The following is a 17816-nucleotide window of genomic DNA, read 5'->3' on the forward strand; positions in this document are numbered from 1 at the left end:
TGACAGTTTTTAATATCTATTATGTTAAAGCTTAATGCATATTACTAATTTAGATAAGTATCTTACAATTTAATTGTTGACCATCTAATTTTAAAGTGTTACCACATTGACAGTTGCACAGAAGGGTAAAATAGGGTCTTTTTTTAAAGACTTTATTTATTTATTTGAGAGAGAGAGCACGAGCGGGGGGTAGAGGGAGAAGCATTCTCCCAATTGAGCAGGGAGTTGGACTCGGGGCTCAATCCCTGGACCCTGGGATCATGACCTGAACCAAAGGCAGACCCTTAGCTGACTGAGCCACCCAGGCTCCCAGATAGGACTTCTTGAACCAATGGTCCATAAATGGTCGAGAGCCCTTTCAATGATGAAAGTACGTGATCATTATTAACTTTGGGCAAAACTGCAGTTGCTAGTAACTTGGAAACCTACCATGACTACTATTTGATTGTGGGTTCAGTAAAAGTTTGTCAGAAGAGGAATAACATGTGGCAGGCCTGCACTAGCTGTGCGCCTCCTTGCTCCTTTTGACCTGCGGGGCCAAAGACATCTTACCTCTCCTAGACCAAAAGTTTATGACAGACCAGTGTTGCACCATCTTACCAAAATGCTGGGCAGATGGAGCTGAGTGAGTAGTAGCAGGAAGATATTTGATTTCTGTTCATTGTCTTGACCTGTAGACACTCACATGCACTCAGGTTTTAGAAATGGGATTGATCGAAAAGGGGGCTGGGATTGGAGGGCTGGATTATCTACGTTGTTTCTTTTAAGGAAAAGTCTTTATTTCATTTTATTTTTAGATTTTATTTATTTACTCATGAGAATACACAGAGAGGAGAGAGAGAGGCAGAGACACAGGCAGAGGAGCAGACTCCACGCAGGGAGCCCAACATAGGACCCGATCCCGGGTCTCCAGGATCACGCCCTGGGCTGAAGGTGGCGCTAAACTGGTGAGCTACCCGGACTGCCCAAGGAAAAGTTTTTTTGTTTTTTTTTTTAAAGCAGAATTATTCCTTTTATTACAAAACTTAATAATCTAATGACTTCTAAAAACCAAAACAAAATTTAATGACTCCTGTACTTTTCCTTATAAGAATAAGATATTTAAAAAAAGCACTACTGATGTCCAAAATCGGAAACCAGATAATCAGACCAAAAAAAATCACATTTATTTCAATAGTTCAAAGTGAAAATACAGCAAGTCACTTCACAACATTTCAAGATATAGTTTTAAGTATAATGAAAACTTGATATACAAAAATGAAAGGGTAAATAGCAGAAATAAAACTCTTTAAAAAAAAATCAAGTAACCCGAAAACCTTTGGACTAAAATATTCCATTTACAGTTCGAAAACGCCTTAATTTATAGATACCAGTAGCACATTGCCATCCAAATAGGGCTTCTCAAAGAAGGAGAATCAGTCAGCTCAGGACCAGAGTGGAAGTTCTTGGGGTGGGCTTCTCCTGACTTGGCCACCTCAATCTCCCTGTCAACCCATATGGTACGACCCATGATACTTGGATGTTTAGGCAAATTCCAGAAAATTTTTAAAGTTCAATATGAGGCCAACACCCTGATAAGAGATACTGAAATGGCCACTATGTATTTACAGGATTTTAAAGACCAATCTTAGCTTCAGGCCTCTGGTGTTACAGGGGAAAGACAGACTGATTCTTCTTCCATTACCTAAAACCTTTCTGTAAGGTTAGCAACACGGCCTTTACAACCTCCTCACGAAATCACACTTCGTTATATATTTACTTATTTCTACACATACAGAACTTTTATGTAAAGTAGAAAAAGTTCCCACTAGGAAGATAATTAAACGTTGTTAATGTTCTTTGTATCACTGAGCAGCCAAGACACTTATTTCTGCTCCGCAGAAGCAATGTGAGCTACTCGCTTCAATTCAGGGAAGGTGTGTGCTTTCCGGATGGTGGAGATGAGATATTTATTGCATCTTTTTCTCAATCTTCTTCATCTTTTCATTATAAGCAATAAACTGAGAGTCTGTTCCGAAAATTCTATCCCACCATGTAAATGTGGAAGCATAGTTTCTGATGAAGTTCATGTGGTGGAAATCATGATGCTGAGAACCAGCATAGAAAGGGATCAGATTTAAAGGGTTCAGGGGGATAGTGGAAAGGGAGGTGGGTGGAGGGTTGGGGTGACTGGGTGACAGGCACTGAGGGGGGCACTTGATGGGATGAGCACTAGGTGATATGCTATATGTTGGTAAATTGAACTTCAATTTAAAAAATCTGAAAAAAAAATAATAATAAATAAAGGGTTCAGGGGAATGTCATAGCCACTATGGGCATCAATAGTTTCTATCAAACGAATGGGTGACTACCCATGCCCAAAGGAGAATGACATAATCACATAAAAGCATGAATCCAAGGAAAAATCCAGTTCCAAGAATCAGAGTTTCCAAAGGATGTGCATATTCAGCTTCCATTCCAAATGGAGCCTGAAACTCACGATGAACTTTATGAATATATTTATATATTCTTTTGTGATGTAAGAGCTTATGCAGGAAATAGTGCCAGGTAGCCTCAATTCCTGCCGTTCGGCCAGAATTCTAAGGCTTTCTGCAGAGATTTGAAAAATGGCAACAAATTAAAGTATCAGCATCTTTAGTTCAGCATCCTTGGCTGTAGAGTATGTAGATTCTCTTTTACCTGAGAACCCCCTACAAGAACCATTTAACAATGCTTGGAACTGTATGTTGAATAATTATGCAAAGTTCCAGATTGCAACATGGGGATCCTTGATAGTCCACGAAGTTCTTTATTTCTTGTTCTGTTTACCTGGATTTTTGTTCCAATTTATACCTTTCATGAAAAAGTACAAAATTCAAAAGGATAAACCAGAAACATGGGAAAACCAATGGAAATGTTTTAAAGTACTTCTCTTTAATCACTTTTGTATCCAGCTTCCTTTGATCTGTGGAACTTATTATTTTACAGAGTATTTTGATACACCTTATGATTGGGAAGGGATGCCAAGATGGTGTATGCTTTTGGCAAGATGCTTTAGCTGTGCGGTGACTGAGGCTACCTGGCACTATTTCCTCTTACATCACAAAAGGAAAAGTCTTTAAATCGTCTGCGCTATTGATGCTTTCAATTATGGAAACTGGCCAAATTCTTCACACTATAAGAATACGTGGAATCACAGGCTGAGTTTTCTGGAATCAGATGCAGAGACAGAGTATAGGGAGCAGGATGTTTTTCAGGGATCAACATGAGAGACAGGAAGGTTGGAGAAGCAGAATAGAGCAGAGGAAGAAATCAAGCAAGACCCTGGGGGCATCAGAACTCTGTGTGGAGCTTTGGAGCAAGCACTGCCCCCGCGACTCATCCCCCTTGGTTGAAAGGGAAAGGCCTGTGTGCTCAGTCACTCAGTCAGATGCCCCACCCCTCACCCCCAGGAAGGGCAGGCCTTGAGGAAGGACACTCTCTGCCCCTGAAGCCAACCCTGACGAACCTGCCTTCCATCTGCCAGATGGGATGCTGCCCAATTCATGCATTATTGCATAAAGCCAATCAGATCCTTACATTTACTCAGCTGAATTTTCTTTTTTGAACAGTATGTATCAAATACTTAACATAAAGTATCTTAAGCTATGATTTCCATTTTATTCTTCTCGTTATTTTTGCTGGTTTGTTCAGGGATAAGTAATTCCATTTCTTCTCTTAATTTTGAAGTTTTACTATACCACTAGTGATATATTTCCACTTATTTTAAGAAACAAACACATATTTCTCTACCACTATTTGAAAACACGATACCAACTATTTCCACCATGAAAAGTTACTCTCCTGGCCTCCTGGTCTCTGTCCCCCTGTTTCCACCCTTTGCCCAGTGAAATAATACTTTCATAGCTTTTACTTTCCCCTCTCCCCAGCAACCCCACCCCTGAATTGGTTGAGGCTGTGGTCAATTTTAGTTCTAGACTATGAATTGAATTTCCTGTACTATACAACTCTTTAGCATTTATGTTACACTTTCCCTAATAGCCTACCCTATCCACTTCGACTTCCTCCCCCTTTCTCTCTCATCTAAATTACGTTATTGTTTGATCCTTCTCCTCAGACGGGTGGTCTTTATCCAGGAGGGAAGATGTTTTGCTCCACTTACAGAGTCCTCATTGCCCTTCTTTCCTCTCAGAAACCTTCTGCTGCTAGGCTCCTGCCCTCTAGGGTCCACTGGGGCAGCCAGAACTTTTGATACCAGGAAGCAGGTGCCCACCAGCCCCAGAATCTGCAGGTGCCTCCATCTAGAGATAGGACCTGGGAGGGGAATGGCATAGTCAAAACAGTTGAGAAAAGAGGGTCTGGAACATAGGTGTTTAATGACCAACCCAAGGGTCCTAAAAGTGCCCTATTATGGGTCTGCTTGGCTGTGTTCTGCCTTTGGGGTTTGAAGAGCTCACCACAGAAAGCAGCAACCTGGGAACACTGAAGTCATGGCCAGTACTTTTCCATTTCCATCCATGAGCAGAATTTGTTGCAGATTTCTTCCAGAAATAGGTTTGTTTGGATTGTTGGGGAAGGCAGTGTCTCATCCAATATTATTCTTCCACTGGGTAAGAGGGACTTTTTGATGTGACTTTAAGACCTTTCTTACAACAAACATAAAACCTCATGGGTCAATATATGTCAAGTTTCTCTCGCTTACCAGAATAACCTGTTTAAAAGGGAAGAAATTTAGCCTTCCCTTTTCATTAAAGGAAGAAAAGAAAAAAGCAGTGGTGGCTTTTTTTTTCCCTTTGTCTTGACTAAGATCTGAGAGTCAGAAAACTTCAGCAGAGATTGCATGCTATCTTCCACTGTAGGCAACCTTTTGTTCCCTCTGCTGCTGAGTCATTTTCACACCGAGCTCCCCAGAGCCCTGGGGCTTTCTGAAAGCGAGAAAACCAGAGGTCTCCAGGCCTTACCCCCAGCCCTCTGGGCTAAGCGGTAACCTTTTTGTTTAATTTGTTGACACTCTAAGATTTCAATCAAACAAAAGTTTCCCTGCCTGAGACAAGTTTGAGAAACATTTCCCCAAAGCCATTCAGGGTCAGATTTCAGTTTCCCAGCAATTGATGTATTTGGTTCCGTAATCCAAACTAATTTTTTATCTTCCAAATCTAATACCATAATCACACTTTAGTACCCTAAAACCCTTCTTCTGCATTAAAGGCTTGTATTTTATGTTGACACTGAAGGATTTATTCCTCTAAGTATTTTGAAACTCCATGATCCATGCTTTTCATTGCTAGTGTGCATGCTCCTTCCTGTCAATGGGATCCGTGAGCTCTTGGTGTTCACGACTTCCCTCTCTTAGGGGCAGAGTGAGGTGGTGAATAGACGGTAGACCCTGGAAAACAATCCCTGTGTTAGTTTTCCCCTAAATGGAAGCAGCCATAAAAGGGGCCTCTGCCTCCCCTCCATTCCCAGTTCTAACGGAATCAACTCCCATTCATCTGTCAGGACTAGATGTCCCTTCCTCAGGCCTTCACTGATCCCCCTCCCCAGAACAAAGCTTATTTCCCTGCTCCATGCTTCTCACAATGATAAATATTTAATGGTATGTCAGTACCTACTGAGTGAATGAATGAATGAATCATTAATGCCTCTTTCACTTAAAAGTATCTCAGGTAACCAATCAGCCATATATTCACCCCCTCAGTTAACAAGTTGTCATTCGTGTTGAGCAGTGTGTAGGGGATACAACCACCTATTCTAACCTCCAAGAGCTTGCTACTCAATTGGGAAAATGAGATACAAACATCAAATAGACAACCAACTATTCGTGGCAAATAAGAGGCTAGTCTTATTTAATAAGCCGGGTTCCTGGTTTATTAAATGACAAGTAAAGAAGCAGTGGGTTGGATTTGCAGGTGCTTTTGGAGTTGCCTGAAAGAAGAGAGTGAAAATGAAAACAGGGATCCCTGGGTGGCGCAGCGGTTTGGCGCCTGCCTTTGGCCCAGGGCGCGATCCTGGAGACCCAGGATCGAATCCCACATCAGGCTCCCGGTGCATGGAGCCTGCTTCTCCCTCTGCCTGTGTCTCTGCCTCTCTCTCTCTCTCTGTGACTGTCATAAATAAATAAATTTAAAAAAAGAAAGAAAGAAAATGAAAACACAACTGCTCAAAACCTTTGGGATACAGCAAAGGCTGTCCTAAGAGGGAACTAACAAGCCTTTCTCAAGAAACAAGAAAAGTCTCAAATACACAACATAACCTTACACCTAAAGGAGCTGGAGAAAGAATAGCAAATAAAGCCTGAACCCAGCAGGAGAAGAGAAATTATAAAGATTAGAGCCACTGAGTGAAGTAAGTCAGTCGGAGAAGGACAAACATTATATGTTCTCATTCATTTGGGGAATATAAATAATAGTGAGAGGGAATATAAGGGAAGGGAGAAGAAATGTGTGGGAAATATCAGAAAGGGAGACAGAACATAAAGACTGCTAACTCTGGGAAACGAACTAGGGGTGGTAGAAGGGGAGGAGGGCGGGGGGTGGGAGTGAATGGGTGACGGGCATTGGGGGTTATTCTGTATGTTGGTAAATTGAACACCAATAAAAAATAAATTTAAAAAAAAAAGATTAGAGCCAAATCAATTAAATAGAAACCAAAAGAACAGTAGAATAGACCAACAAAACTAGGATCTGGTTCTTTGAAAGAATTAGTAAGATCGATAAACCCCTTGTCAGGCTTATCAAGAAGAAAAAAGACTCAAATTAATAAAATCATGAATGGAAGAGGAGAAATCACAACCAACACCAAGGAAATACAAACAGTTATAGGAACATTTTAAAAGCAACAATATGCCAGCAAATTAGGCAATCTGGAAGAAATGGATGCAATCCTATAAACATATAAACTACCAAAGTTGAAACAGGAAGAAATAGAAAACCTGAATAGACCATAACTAGCAAGGAAATTGAAGCAGTAATCAAAAATCTCTCAAAAAACAAGAGTCCATGGTTGCATGGCTTCCCAGGGGAATTCTAACAAACATTTAAAGAATAATTAATATTTAATCATCTGAAGCTGCTTCAAAAAATAAAAATGGAAAGAAAACTTCCAAACTCTTTCTATGAGGCCAGCATTACCGTGATCCCAAAACCAGACACAGATTCCACCAAAAAGGAGAATTACAGACTAATATTCCCAATGAACATGGATGCAAAAATTCTCACCAAGATACTGGTCAAGAGGATCCAATAGTACATTAAAAGGATTATTCACCGGGATGCATGGGTGGCTCAGCGGTTGGGCATCTGCCTTCAGCTCAGGTCGTGATCCTGGGGTCCCGGGATCGAGTTCCACATCGGGTTGCCTGCATGGAGCCTGCTTCTCCCTCTGCCTGTGTCTCTGCTTCTCTCTCTGTGTGTCTCCAATAAATAAATACATACATACATACATACATAAAATTTTTTTTAAAAAAAGGATTATTCACCACAACAAAGTGAGATTTATTCCTGGGCTGCAAGAGTGGTTCAACATATGCAAATCAATCAATGTGAAGGAATACATTAATAAAAGAAAGGACAAGAACCATATGATCCTCTCAAAAAGATGCAGAAAAAGCATTTGACAAAGTACAGCATGCTTTCATAATTAAAACTCCCCACAGTGTAGGGATAGAGGCAACATATCTCAATATCATAAAAACCATATATGATAAACCCACGGAGAATGTCATTCTCAACAGGGAAACACTGACAACTTTTCTCCTAAGGTCAGGAACACAACAGGGATGTCCACTCTAGTCACCATTGTTCAACATAGTACTAGAAGTCCTAGCCTCAGCAGATAACAAAAAGAAATAAAAGAAGAAAAAAAAAAGAAAAAAAGAAAAGGCATCTGAATAGGCAAAGAAGTCAAACTTTCACTCTTCACAGATGACATAACACTCAATGTGAAAAACCCAAAAGACTCCACCCCAAAATTACTAGAACTCATACAAAAGTTCAGCAAAGTAGCAGGATATAAAATCAATGCACAGAAATCAGTTCCATTTCTATACACTAACAATGAGACAGAAGAAAGAGAAATAAAGGAATGGATCTCATTTACAATCGCACCAAAAAGCATAAGATACCTAGGAATAAACCTAACTAAAGAGGTAAAGGATCTGTACTCTGAAAACTATGGAACACTCATGAAAGAAATTGAGGAAGACACAAAGAAATGGTAAAACATTCCATGCTCATGGATTGGAAGAATAAATATCGTTAAACTGTCTATGCTATCTAGAGCAATCTATACATTTAATGCAATCCCTATCAACATATCATCAACTTATTTCACAGAGTTGGAACAAATAATCCTACAATATATATGGAACCAGAAAAGACCCCAAATAGTCAAAGGAATGTTGAAAAAGAAAACCAAAACTGGGGATCCCTGGGTGGCGCAGCGGTTTGGCGCCTGCCTTTGGCCCAGGGCATGATCCTGGAGACCCGGGATCGAATCCCACGTCGGGCTCCTGGTGCATGGAGCCTGCTTCTCCCTCTGCCTGTGTCTCTGCCTCTCTCTCTCTCTGTGTGACTATCATAAATAAATTAAAAAAAAAAAAGAAAAAAAGAAAACCAAAACTGGTGGCATCGCAATTCCGGACTTCAAGCTCTGTTACAAAGCTGTAATCATCAAGACAGCATGGTACTGACAAAAAACAGACACACAGATCATGGAACAGAATAAAGAACCCAGAAATGGATGCTTGACTCTATGGTCAACTCATCTTCAACAAGGCAGGAAAGAATATCCAATGGAAAAAAAAAAGACAGTCTCTTAAACAAATGGTTTTGGAAAAATTGGACAGCCATGTGCAGAAGAATGAAATTGGACCATTTTATTACACCATACACAAAAATAAATTCAAAATGAATGGGAGACCTAAACGTGAGATGGGAATTCATCAAAATCCTAGAAGAGAACATAGCAGCAACCTCTTTGATCCGCAGCAACTTCTTGCTAGACACATTTCCAAAGGCAAGGGAAACAAAGGCAAAAGTGAATTATTGGGACTTTATCAAGATAAAAAGCTTTTGCACAGCAAAGAAAACAGTCAACAAAACCAAAACACAACCTACAGAATGGGAGAAGATAGTTGCAATGTTTTATCAGATAAAGGGTTAGTATCCAAGATCGATAAAGAATTTATCAAGCTCAACACCCAAAGAACAAATAATCCAATCAAGAAATGGGCAGAAGACATGAACAGATATTTCTGCAAAGAAGACATACAAATGGCCAACAGACACATGAAAAAATGCTCAACATCACTCAGCATTAGGGAAATACACATCAAAGCCACGATGAGATATCACCTTGCACCAGTCAGAATGGCTAACATTAACAAGTCAGGAAATGACAGATGTTGATGAGGATGCAGAGAAAGGGGAACCCTCTTACACTGTTGGTGGGAATGCAAGCTGGTGCAGCCACTCGGGAAAACAGCATGGAAGTTCCTCAAGAAGTTACAAATAGAAACACCCTAGAACCCAGCAATTGCACTACTAGGTATTTACCCCAAAGATTCAAATGTAATGACATGAAGGGGTACCTGCACCCCAATGTTTACAGCAGCAATGTCCACAATAGCCAAACTGTGGAAAGAACAAAGATGTCTACTGACAGATGAATGGATAAAGAAGATGCAGTATATATATACACAATGGAATATTAGCCATCGAAAACTGAAATCTTGCCACTTGCAATGGTGTGGCTGGAACTAGAATGTATTATGCTAAGCGAAATAAGTTAATCAGAGAAAGATAATTATCATATGGTTTCACTCATATGTGGAATTTAAGAAACAAGCATGATCTCCAACATCTCTTCTCAGGACCCAGTTGTGGGTTTATTCAGCAACTTTTTAACACATGTAGAACACCTGCATGCACATCCACACACGTGTGTAGACACTCATCTCCACAGGTGTAGGAAGACAGGTATGCCTGGAACTTCAGCATTAGAATAGTAAAGAAAGTCGGAAGCCACCAACTCCATTTGATTAGGAGTGTTTCTGGACTAGCTCTGTGGTGGGCGGATTCTGAAGCCCCATGTGGACCACGAAGGAAAGCCCATCATCCCAAGTTAACCTAGTCAGGAGGATGCTAGGTCCTTGCCGTCTCTGGCTTGAGGCCCTGTCGCAAGGTGAGGTCATCTTAAGGCAAAGGGTTGACCCTAACAGCGGTATGCCAAGGCTCCATGCACTTGTGAAGGACACGTCAGGGAGCAGAGGGGTCTTGCCTCCGCTCTGGAAACCAGTCCACTTGAGTGGTTACCTGCTTCACTCATAGGTGAGGCCTGGCCATTACTTTAGCCAAAACACAAGAACTGCTTGATTTTACCTCCTAATATCTAACTGGAGAGGTTCAGAAAAATCAAAAATTATATTTTTCCTTTTATTAAAGAATCTGTCTTTACACTTAGTGTTTTCAGCCAAGAGATCTTGGTTTGGGTTCCTGCTTTGCCACTAAACTTTCTGTGTGACGCTGAGCTACTGATCTCACATATCATTTACCTGCAAAGTGGCTGCCTTAACTATATCACTCTTTTCCAATGGAGCAACTCTGTGGGTGAAAAGGAAGTCGTGGTGGCAGAGAGGGGCTGGGTGGATGTGGCACCCCACACCTCCACTTTAGGGCACAGAGTAGTACACTTATCCACAGGATTCCCTATGAGGATATTTCTAGAGTAAGAAAAAAGTTGAGAAAAGTGGGAGGTCTCAGAAAGCCCACTTCTAGCTCTCTTTGAGAAGAATGAAATCCATTCAGAATATATTCCTGGGGCTGAGACAGTATGAAGAGTGGGTTTAAGTTTAGGTGGTTGTTTATGGTTTTCACACTAAAGCCCTCCAACTCACAAGAAGACAGGAAGAGTGGGCTGTGCACGGAGCAAGCTTTGAAGCCAGGATTGGTGGGAAACAGAGTAAGAGGCCGGGCCACACAGGTGCCCTAGACTTAAAAGGCCACAAAGCAAGGAAGTCCCCACCCATTGCCCTCTTCTCTGGGGCTCTAGGCTGCCTGCTTCTGCACGGGGAAGGATTTCAATTGCTTGGCACTACATTTTCATTTCTCTGACTGGTGCCAAAGAACATCTGCACCTAGAGTTGTAAGGCAAAACTGAACTTATGGGTACAATGCCTTGCCCATCGAAATCCGATGATTTGGTTTTCTTTGTGAATGGGAGAAAGGTAAGTGTCGGGTGATACTACCGTGGCTTGCAGAGAGCAGGAAACTATTAGCTTGGGGGCAGTTCTTGTCCAGTCAGGGACAAGAAGCCAGGGACTAGGAACCCATACTATTTTGGGCTCTTACCCACTCAGCCAAGGCTCAGCTTCTGAGGATATGGGGAGGTGGCAAAGCATTGGGGTTAATCACACACGCCTTGGCATCAGGCAGTCTGGTTCCAATCCAGCTCTGCCACTTTCTATATGACTTTATACAAGTTACTTCACCTTCGTGAGCCTCAGAGTACCCATCTCTAAAATCTACTTCCTAAAAAGATTAAAAGGACCCCTTAGGTCCTTATAAAGCACTTAGCACTGGGCCTGATATCCTAGAAGCACAGTATCTAGTAACATGTCTTGAACCTCAAACTCAGGAGGACAAGAAATAGAGCGCCATTTTTATATTTATCAATTTAATTTTTCTGTCAAGACTCCATTAATCACAATTGGTTGAAATGTAATTACAGTCAATTTTCAATCCCCTCTTTCCCAGGTTGCAACTAAGTTCTAGAGGAACCTATACAACGAAAAAAAGGGAGCTCTTCCATTGTAGCTCTTCCCTAGCAGCCCCTTTTCAGTGCTCACCATCTGCCCAACACAGGCCGCTGGTTGACCCTCGGTGTCCTTTGCCAGGCCTGCTCTGCTCATGAGCCTCTATCTCTCATTCTGTAGTCCCCAACGTGTGTGACTTCTCTGGCGTCTTGCCACCACCTCTAAGGCCCCTCAGCCCTCCAATCCCACAAACCTAACTGGGATTTGGCCATGTCTCTCCTCCCACCCCAAGAAAGAAGACAGAACATAGAGCCTCTAAGTTCTCATCATATCCCTTGTAACTCTCTTTCCTGTACCAGTCTCCACAGCCAGCAGCCACCATACATTTTTTCTAACCATTCATGACCTGAGTCCTAACTCACTTGCTCCACCGGCCTAGGCTTTGGAGGCTCCTTTGTCTATTTTCTGTTGCAAATCCCTTCTGAGCCATGAGTCTGGAATTATTTTTGGGGGGTCTACACAAATTCATGTTTTTCTTCTGAGGAGAAAGGAAGACCCTAACATGAATAGCCCACTGTGTCCTCCTTTCCTTTGGTTGCCACAGAATGGCTGGAGGTGTTTGCAGGACACTCTAAGACAAAGTCAAAGGAAATATCCCCAAATGAGCAAATGGAATAGAAGCACCAAAGAAGATCTCCCCAGGTTTCTGAGTGACAATCCCCCACTTTTCAAGGAGTTGGGGGAGAAATTCTAGGGTACCACCAGAGGCACCCTGGGTCCTGAGCTAGGACAACAAAGGTTCACCATTAGCCTCTGTGCCATGAGGGGACTGGCAGAGGACCCCTTCAGGATGACAGCAACTCTCCCCACCTCTCATTTCTGCCACCAACTCTTGAGATACCTCGTGTTATCAGGGATCCCCAGGAGTTGTCTCAGAAGTACCAGAATAGAAACCCTTCCCATTCAGACTTCTTCCCTCCAGGACCTTTCATTGTACACACATTGTACACACATTGTAAACACATTGTACACACACACACACACTCACACACACACAGCATCCAAGTCTCTCCCCAGTTTCAAATATTCCATGAATACAAAAGACTGAGTTGGAAGATTCCACAAACATAGAGAACGGAGCAAACATGAAGAATGTAACTCCCAGTGGTGGCTTACCCAGCGGTGGCTCCCTACTCTAGTCACCTACCAAAGCATTGTTGTCTCCCTTATTTGGTAAGCCTCCAGCTCTTTACAAATATGTGAAACTTGTTTGACTTCAGAGCAAAAACTAAACAGGCAAATGAAAGTATTATACCCCAGTCCCTAAATCAAGCAGGCCACCGCAGACATTACACTGGGTCACCCATTCGATCCCCATAATAATCTCTTTTCTGTTCTCAACACAGGTGATAGAGAGAAACGTGGACCCAGAAGTCACTCTGCTGACCTTCCTACGAAAGAACTGGATCCTTTTGATCAAAATCTGGGCAGTGTCTATGTTTGCCTTAAAACTTAAGCCTGTAATGATGATGAAAACTAATCTCACCTCTCCATCCCCAGCCAGCTCCACTGGCCCTTACTTTCTTTGCTTTTGGCAGTAGTTAAGGATATTAAGTTAATTGGGCTATTTGGAGAGGATGAAGTTTCCCCAGAGCTTCTTATATCTTGATTTAATAGCAATGAAAAAGAAGCTAAGCTCTTTACTTCAGTGCTAATTATTCTTTTAAGGGCTCTCCAAATCCCCAGGAGGGTAGTTATATAATAGAGGCTTGTGTTGCGTGTAGCCTGCCCTGGAGGGAAACCAAATTCTCCAGATTCAGAAAGATCATGTGTCATCGGAAAAGATTGCCTTTCCCTACATCCATCGTCTTATGACATATTTTCCCTACCATTTTATATTCTGAATTGTATATCTTCATAATGGCAAACATTTTAAATGGTAAGTCTAATGCATCTCTCAGAGAAGTCAAAGGTAAATAAAGAAATGGCTGAAATAATAAATTGATGGAGTCAACCCATGGACAAGTTTTGTTTAAAAGTCCACATGGTTTTTAGTTATCAATGTTTAAAAATTAGGAAACCTCAATTTTTAGAAAATCAAGATTTTTCAAGTTCTCACGAAAAATGAGAAAATAGTCATTGCTGCATGACAGCCGTCTTCCTGAGTAGAGATGGGACTGTCCCTAGTGCCCTATTTAGAATGAGGCACAAGATCTCCAGTTATACCCAGCCCACCCCATTCATTTACGTACCCTCTCTGATGCTATAACTTAATTTAGATGAATAAGCCCTATGGCTTAAAAAAAAAAAAGTCAGTGATTCTGAAATTTTCTTAGCCAGTCTAATGAATTATATCCAATCTCATAAACTAAACTAGGTGGAAATGGACCGCAATTGGGGAGGAGGACGAAAGAGACGGGAAAGAGTCTGAGCCTGGATTTGGGCTTGGACTCAGACCAAGCGAGAGCAGAGGGACACTTTAGGTGGAATCTGAAAGTAAGGCTGGGAGTTTTCTCCAAAGGCTCACTCACTTGTTTTCAAATGCAATACAAGTGGACAAAACTAGCAATACATTGAACTGCTAAAAATAAGATCTTCTCTTCTAATTACATGATTGGAACCCAGAATACCTATAATGAAATAGGACTTTTCAAAGTGTTTTTACAGCCATCATCCTATAAGATGCTTATGATAAACCTGTGAAGATAAAGTAGATATTACTTTTCCCTCTTTGCAAGTGAGAAAACAGGCAGAGAAAGGTTAATATGTTCAGTCCCACACAACTAATAAGATCTAAAGTGGCCTTTACTGAGACCTGGCGGACAAATGACTTCCCAGACCTATCCTTTACCCCCAGAAGAAGACCTTCCTTACTTTGACACCCTAGGGAGGCAGCTATAATGGGGGTAACATGTGTGCCATGCCATCTTTTCCTTAACCACCCCCCTGTAGTACGCCTCACAGGAACCAAGTATGCCTGTGGAAGAGGAGGCTGTGGTGCCTGTACTGTGATGGTGTCTAAGTATGACCCAGTGTTGGCGAAGATAAGGTATCCTACCCAGAAGCCCAGCAGCCAGAGGGGGTCTTTGTTTCTTTGCCAGGCTTGTATCCTCATCTCAGAGCAAAAAGTCTCTAAGATCTTGTGATTCTAACCCTCTCTAGATCTTCAACCCCTGAAAATCTGGTAAAAGCTATGAGCCCTCTACTCAGAAAGTATATAAACTAGGGACGCCTGGGTGGCTCAGCGGTTGAGTGTCTGCCTTCGGCCAGGGCCTGATCCTGGAGTCCCAGGATCGAGTTCCGCATCGGGCTCCCTGCATGGAATCTGCTTCTCTCTCTGCCTATGTCTCTGTCTCTCTCTCTCTCTGTGTCGCTCATGAATAAATAAAAAAAAAAAAGAAAGTATATAAACTAATTATGTTTGCACATAGTTTCAGGGTGATTACAGACTTCCTGAGGCCCCTCTATGCATCTCAGTTTAAGAAACCCCAATTTAGGTAAACCATTAATTTTATAGATGAAGAAACTGAAGCTTAAAGAGACGAAATTATGGGCAGCCCGGGTGGCTCAGCGATTTAGTGCCGCCTTCAGCTCAGGGTGTGATCCTGGAGACCTGGGATCGAGTCCCACGTTGGGCTCCCTGCATGGAGCCTGCTTCTCCCTCTGCCTGTGTCTCTGCCTCTGTGTGTGTGTGTGTGTCTCCCATGAATAAATAAAAATTTTTTAAAAAGATGAAATTGCTTGTTCAAGGTCATACAAGGTTGTAGAACAAGGACTTGAACCCACATTTTCTGGCTCTGAAGATAATGCCTTTTCTACCACTGGATTGGACCAACCCTGCAAAGCAGGGACCTGGGCCATGATTGCATCCTTAATTAAGGGCCAGTTTCAGGACTTGGGCTGCTCCCAAATCCACTGGCCCAAGAAATCAAGAAATGGTCTCAGAACACATGCCATTCCACTGTTGAATGATCTTATCCAGAGAGATTTTTTTTTAAGATTTTATTTATCTATTTATTTGAGAGAGAGAGAGAGAGAGAGAGAGAGAGGAGAGAGCATGAGTGAGGAGGCAGTTTCAGAGTGAGAGAGAATCCCAAGCAGACTCCCTGCCAAGTGTGGAGCTCGATGCCGGGCTCAATTCCAAGACCCTGAGATCATGATCTGAGCCGAAATCAAGAGTTGGAAGCTCAACTGACTGAACCACCCAAGCACCCCTCATCTAGAGAGTTTAAAATTAACAAGCAAAAAATTCTCAAATGTAGGCATAAAAGACGTAAGTGTGCTTTTACCTGTTATGGGGTCAATATCCTAATGAACACTAGTTGAAGTCGAATCATACTCCTAGTGACGTGAGTCTATTCTCATTGAGTCCAGACTCAAGTGAGTCTGTATAGGCTTAGAACGTTTTTCTGAAGTTCAGAATGCCCAAGTTCCCTCTAAGGGTCCTCAATTCTTACAGATAGTACAGAATCAGCAGAGAGGACTCTAAATTCTTCCTCCCTGTCACCCCTCCAGTTCCCCATCCCCCAGGCTGAATGATAGGCTTGGGGGAGGGGGATGGTTTCTGCTGCCCTCCTTGGTTCACTGGTTTTCCAAGGGGCAGGACTGTGTTACTCTCCTTATTTTTCTTTGTGTTCCTCGTATGAAGACACTTCTCCGTTACCGCATGCCTGGTGCCAATCTGCTCTCTGTACGGGAATGCTGTCACCACCGTGGAAGGTGTTGGAAGTATCAACACCAGGCTTCACCCTGTGCAGGTAAGAGCACAGTGTAATTTTCTCACTTCGTAACTCTTTCTTTTTAACCAACACTGTGTTACCGTGTTACCTGGAGCTTCTGGGCTGTGATCAGGCAAGTAGAAGCTTTGGATGCATACTGATCAAGATAATAATATTAAGGGATTGAAAGAAAGATGAAAATCCACTCACATTTTATTAGATGATCATCTTCTTTCTTACTTTTTCCATTAGAATGATAAGCGGGATTATCAAACATTCACTAATGCCTATGTGACTACAGGCTGGAATAAATATTGTACAAAGGATATTATTCATAGAATAAAATGTCAGAGGCAAACAAGATAAAGCTCAGGATCATTCCCTATGGCATAGGATATCTTGGGAGTAAAATTAGAACTGAGGCTGACTGTACCAGAGCACAAGGACAATCATTTCTCCACATCTTAACTTGAAGCTGGAACAGAGAGACTGTTTTTAAGAGAACTGTGACATGCATTGACAGAAAACACACTGACTCCTCTGTCATTGTCACAAAGAAGGGAGATAGAGAACTCATAGGTCCAGTTAAGAATCATAGGTCCAGATCCACCAACACTGCAAGTGCTTCCAGCAGGAGGAGCCCTGAGGGTCTCTGCGCTTCACAAGTGAGAATTAACTCCAGGAAAGGTCAGTGAAGGCAAAGGACCCAGCAGAACTTACTAGAGTGTCTGGGGAGATCAGAGAGGATTACACTGAAATCTAGAACAAGGATTCCCAAACTTTAATGTGCTAAGAATCATCTGGGAACTTGTTAAAAATAAAGATTCTGAGTCAGGACGTTTGGACCAGAGGGCTGAGATTTTGCACTTCCTGCAAGCTCCCAGGTGGAACCAACACTGCTGGTCCATGGACTACACTTTAAATAGCAGGGATCTAGGACACAGATCAAAATCTTGGATCTTTGAAAGTAGAACTTCTTTTGAACTAACACAAAAGAATTTGAAGAAGAAAGTAAAGTGAGGTCAACAGTAAATAGTCTCCAAATTAATCAAAAAGAGGTGGCCCCATGGTCAGAATCAAGATATGGAGGTGCTCAGGAAAATAGTTTTTGAAACTTACACATACTTTCCTTATAATTACTGATTTCTGGAGAATTCTTACTCTGGGAATAGAAACTGCACACCGCTAATTCCCAGTTAGAAAGATCTGAGCTTGAAAGCTGAATGTGATGATAGAATATGGCTTCTGAGGCACCTCCTCCAGAGCAGCATAGGAAAGGGGATGCTGGCCATCACTGAACAAGGGGAGGGGTGCACTGCTCAGGGACTGGGTTCCACCATGATAAGGGTGGGGCTGAATGTAGACTT

At 42.0% G+C, this 17816-nt stretch overlaps 1 protein-coding gene and 1 pseudogene across 1 annotated transcript in view; both read left to right on the forward strand.

The window, feature by feature from the left end:
- Positions 1-2606: 2606 nt before the first annotated feature.
- LOC100687423 lies at positions 2607-3377 on the forward strand (annotated as a pseudogene).
- Positions 3378-11011: 7634 nt separating this feature from the next.
- The window catches only part of AOX2 (aldehyde oxidase 2), a 78604-nt gene continuing 71799 nt past the window's right edge, over positions 11012-17816 (forward strand). The window contains 4 exon segments of the mRNA NM_001048132.1: positions 11012-11203; positions 13138-13195; positions 14684-14780; positions 16380-16488. Coding sequence (NP_001041597.1) covers positions 11150-11203; positions 13138-13195; positions 14684-14780; positions 16380-16488 — 318 coding nt within the window. The 5' untranslated portion in view covers positions 11012-11149.

This window comes from Canis lupus, chromosome 37 (assembly GCF_011100685.1).
Source record: "Canis lupus familiaris isolate Mischka breed German Shepherd chromosome 37, alternate assembly UU_Cfam_GSD_1.0, whole genome shotgun sequence".
Taxonomy (NCBI): Eukaryota; Metazoa; Chordata; class Mammalia; order Carnivora; family Canidae; genus Canis; species Canis lupus.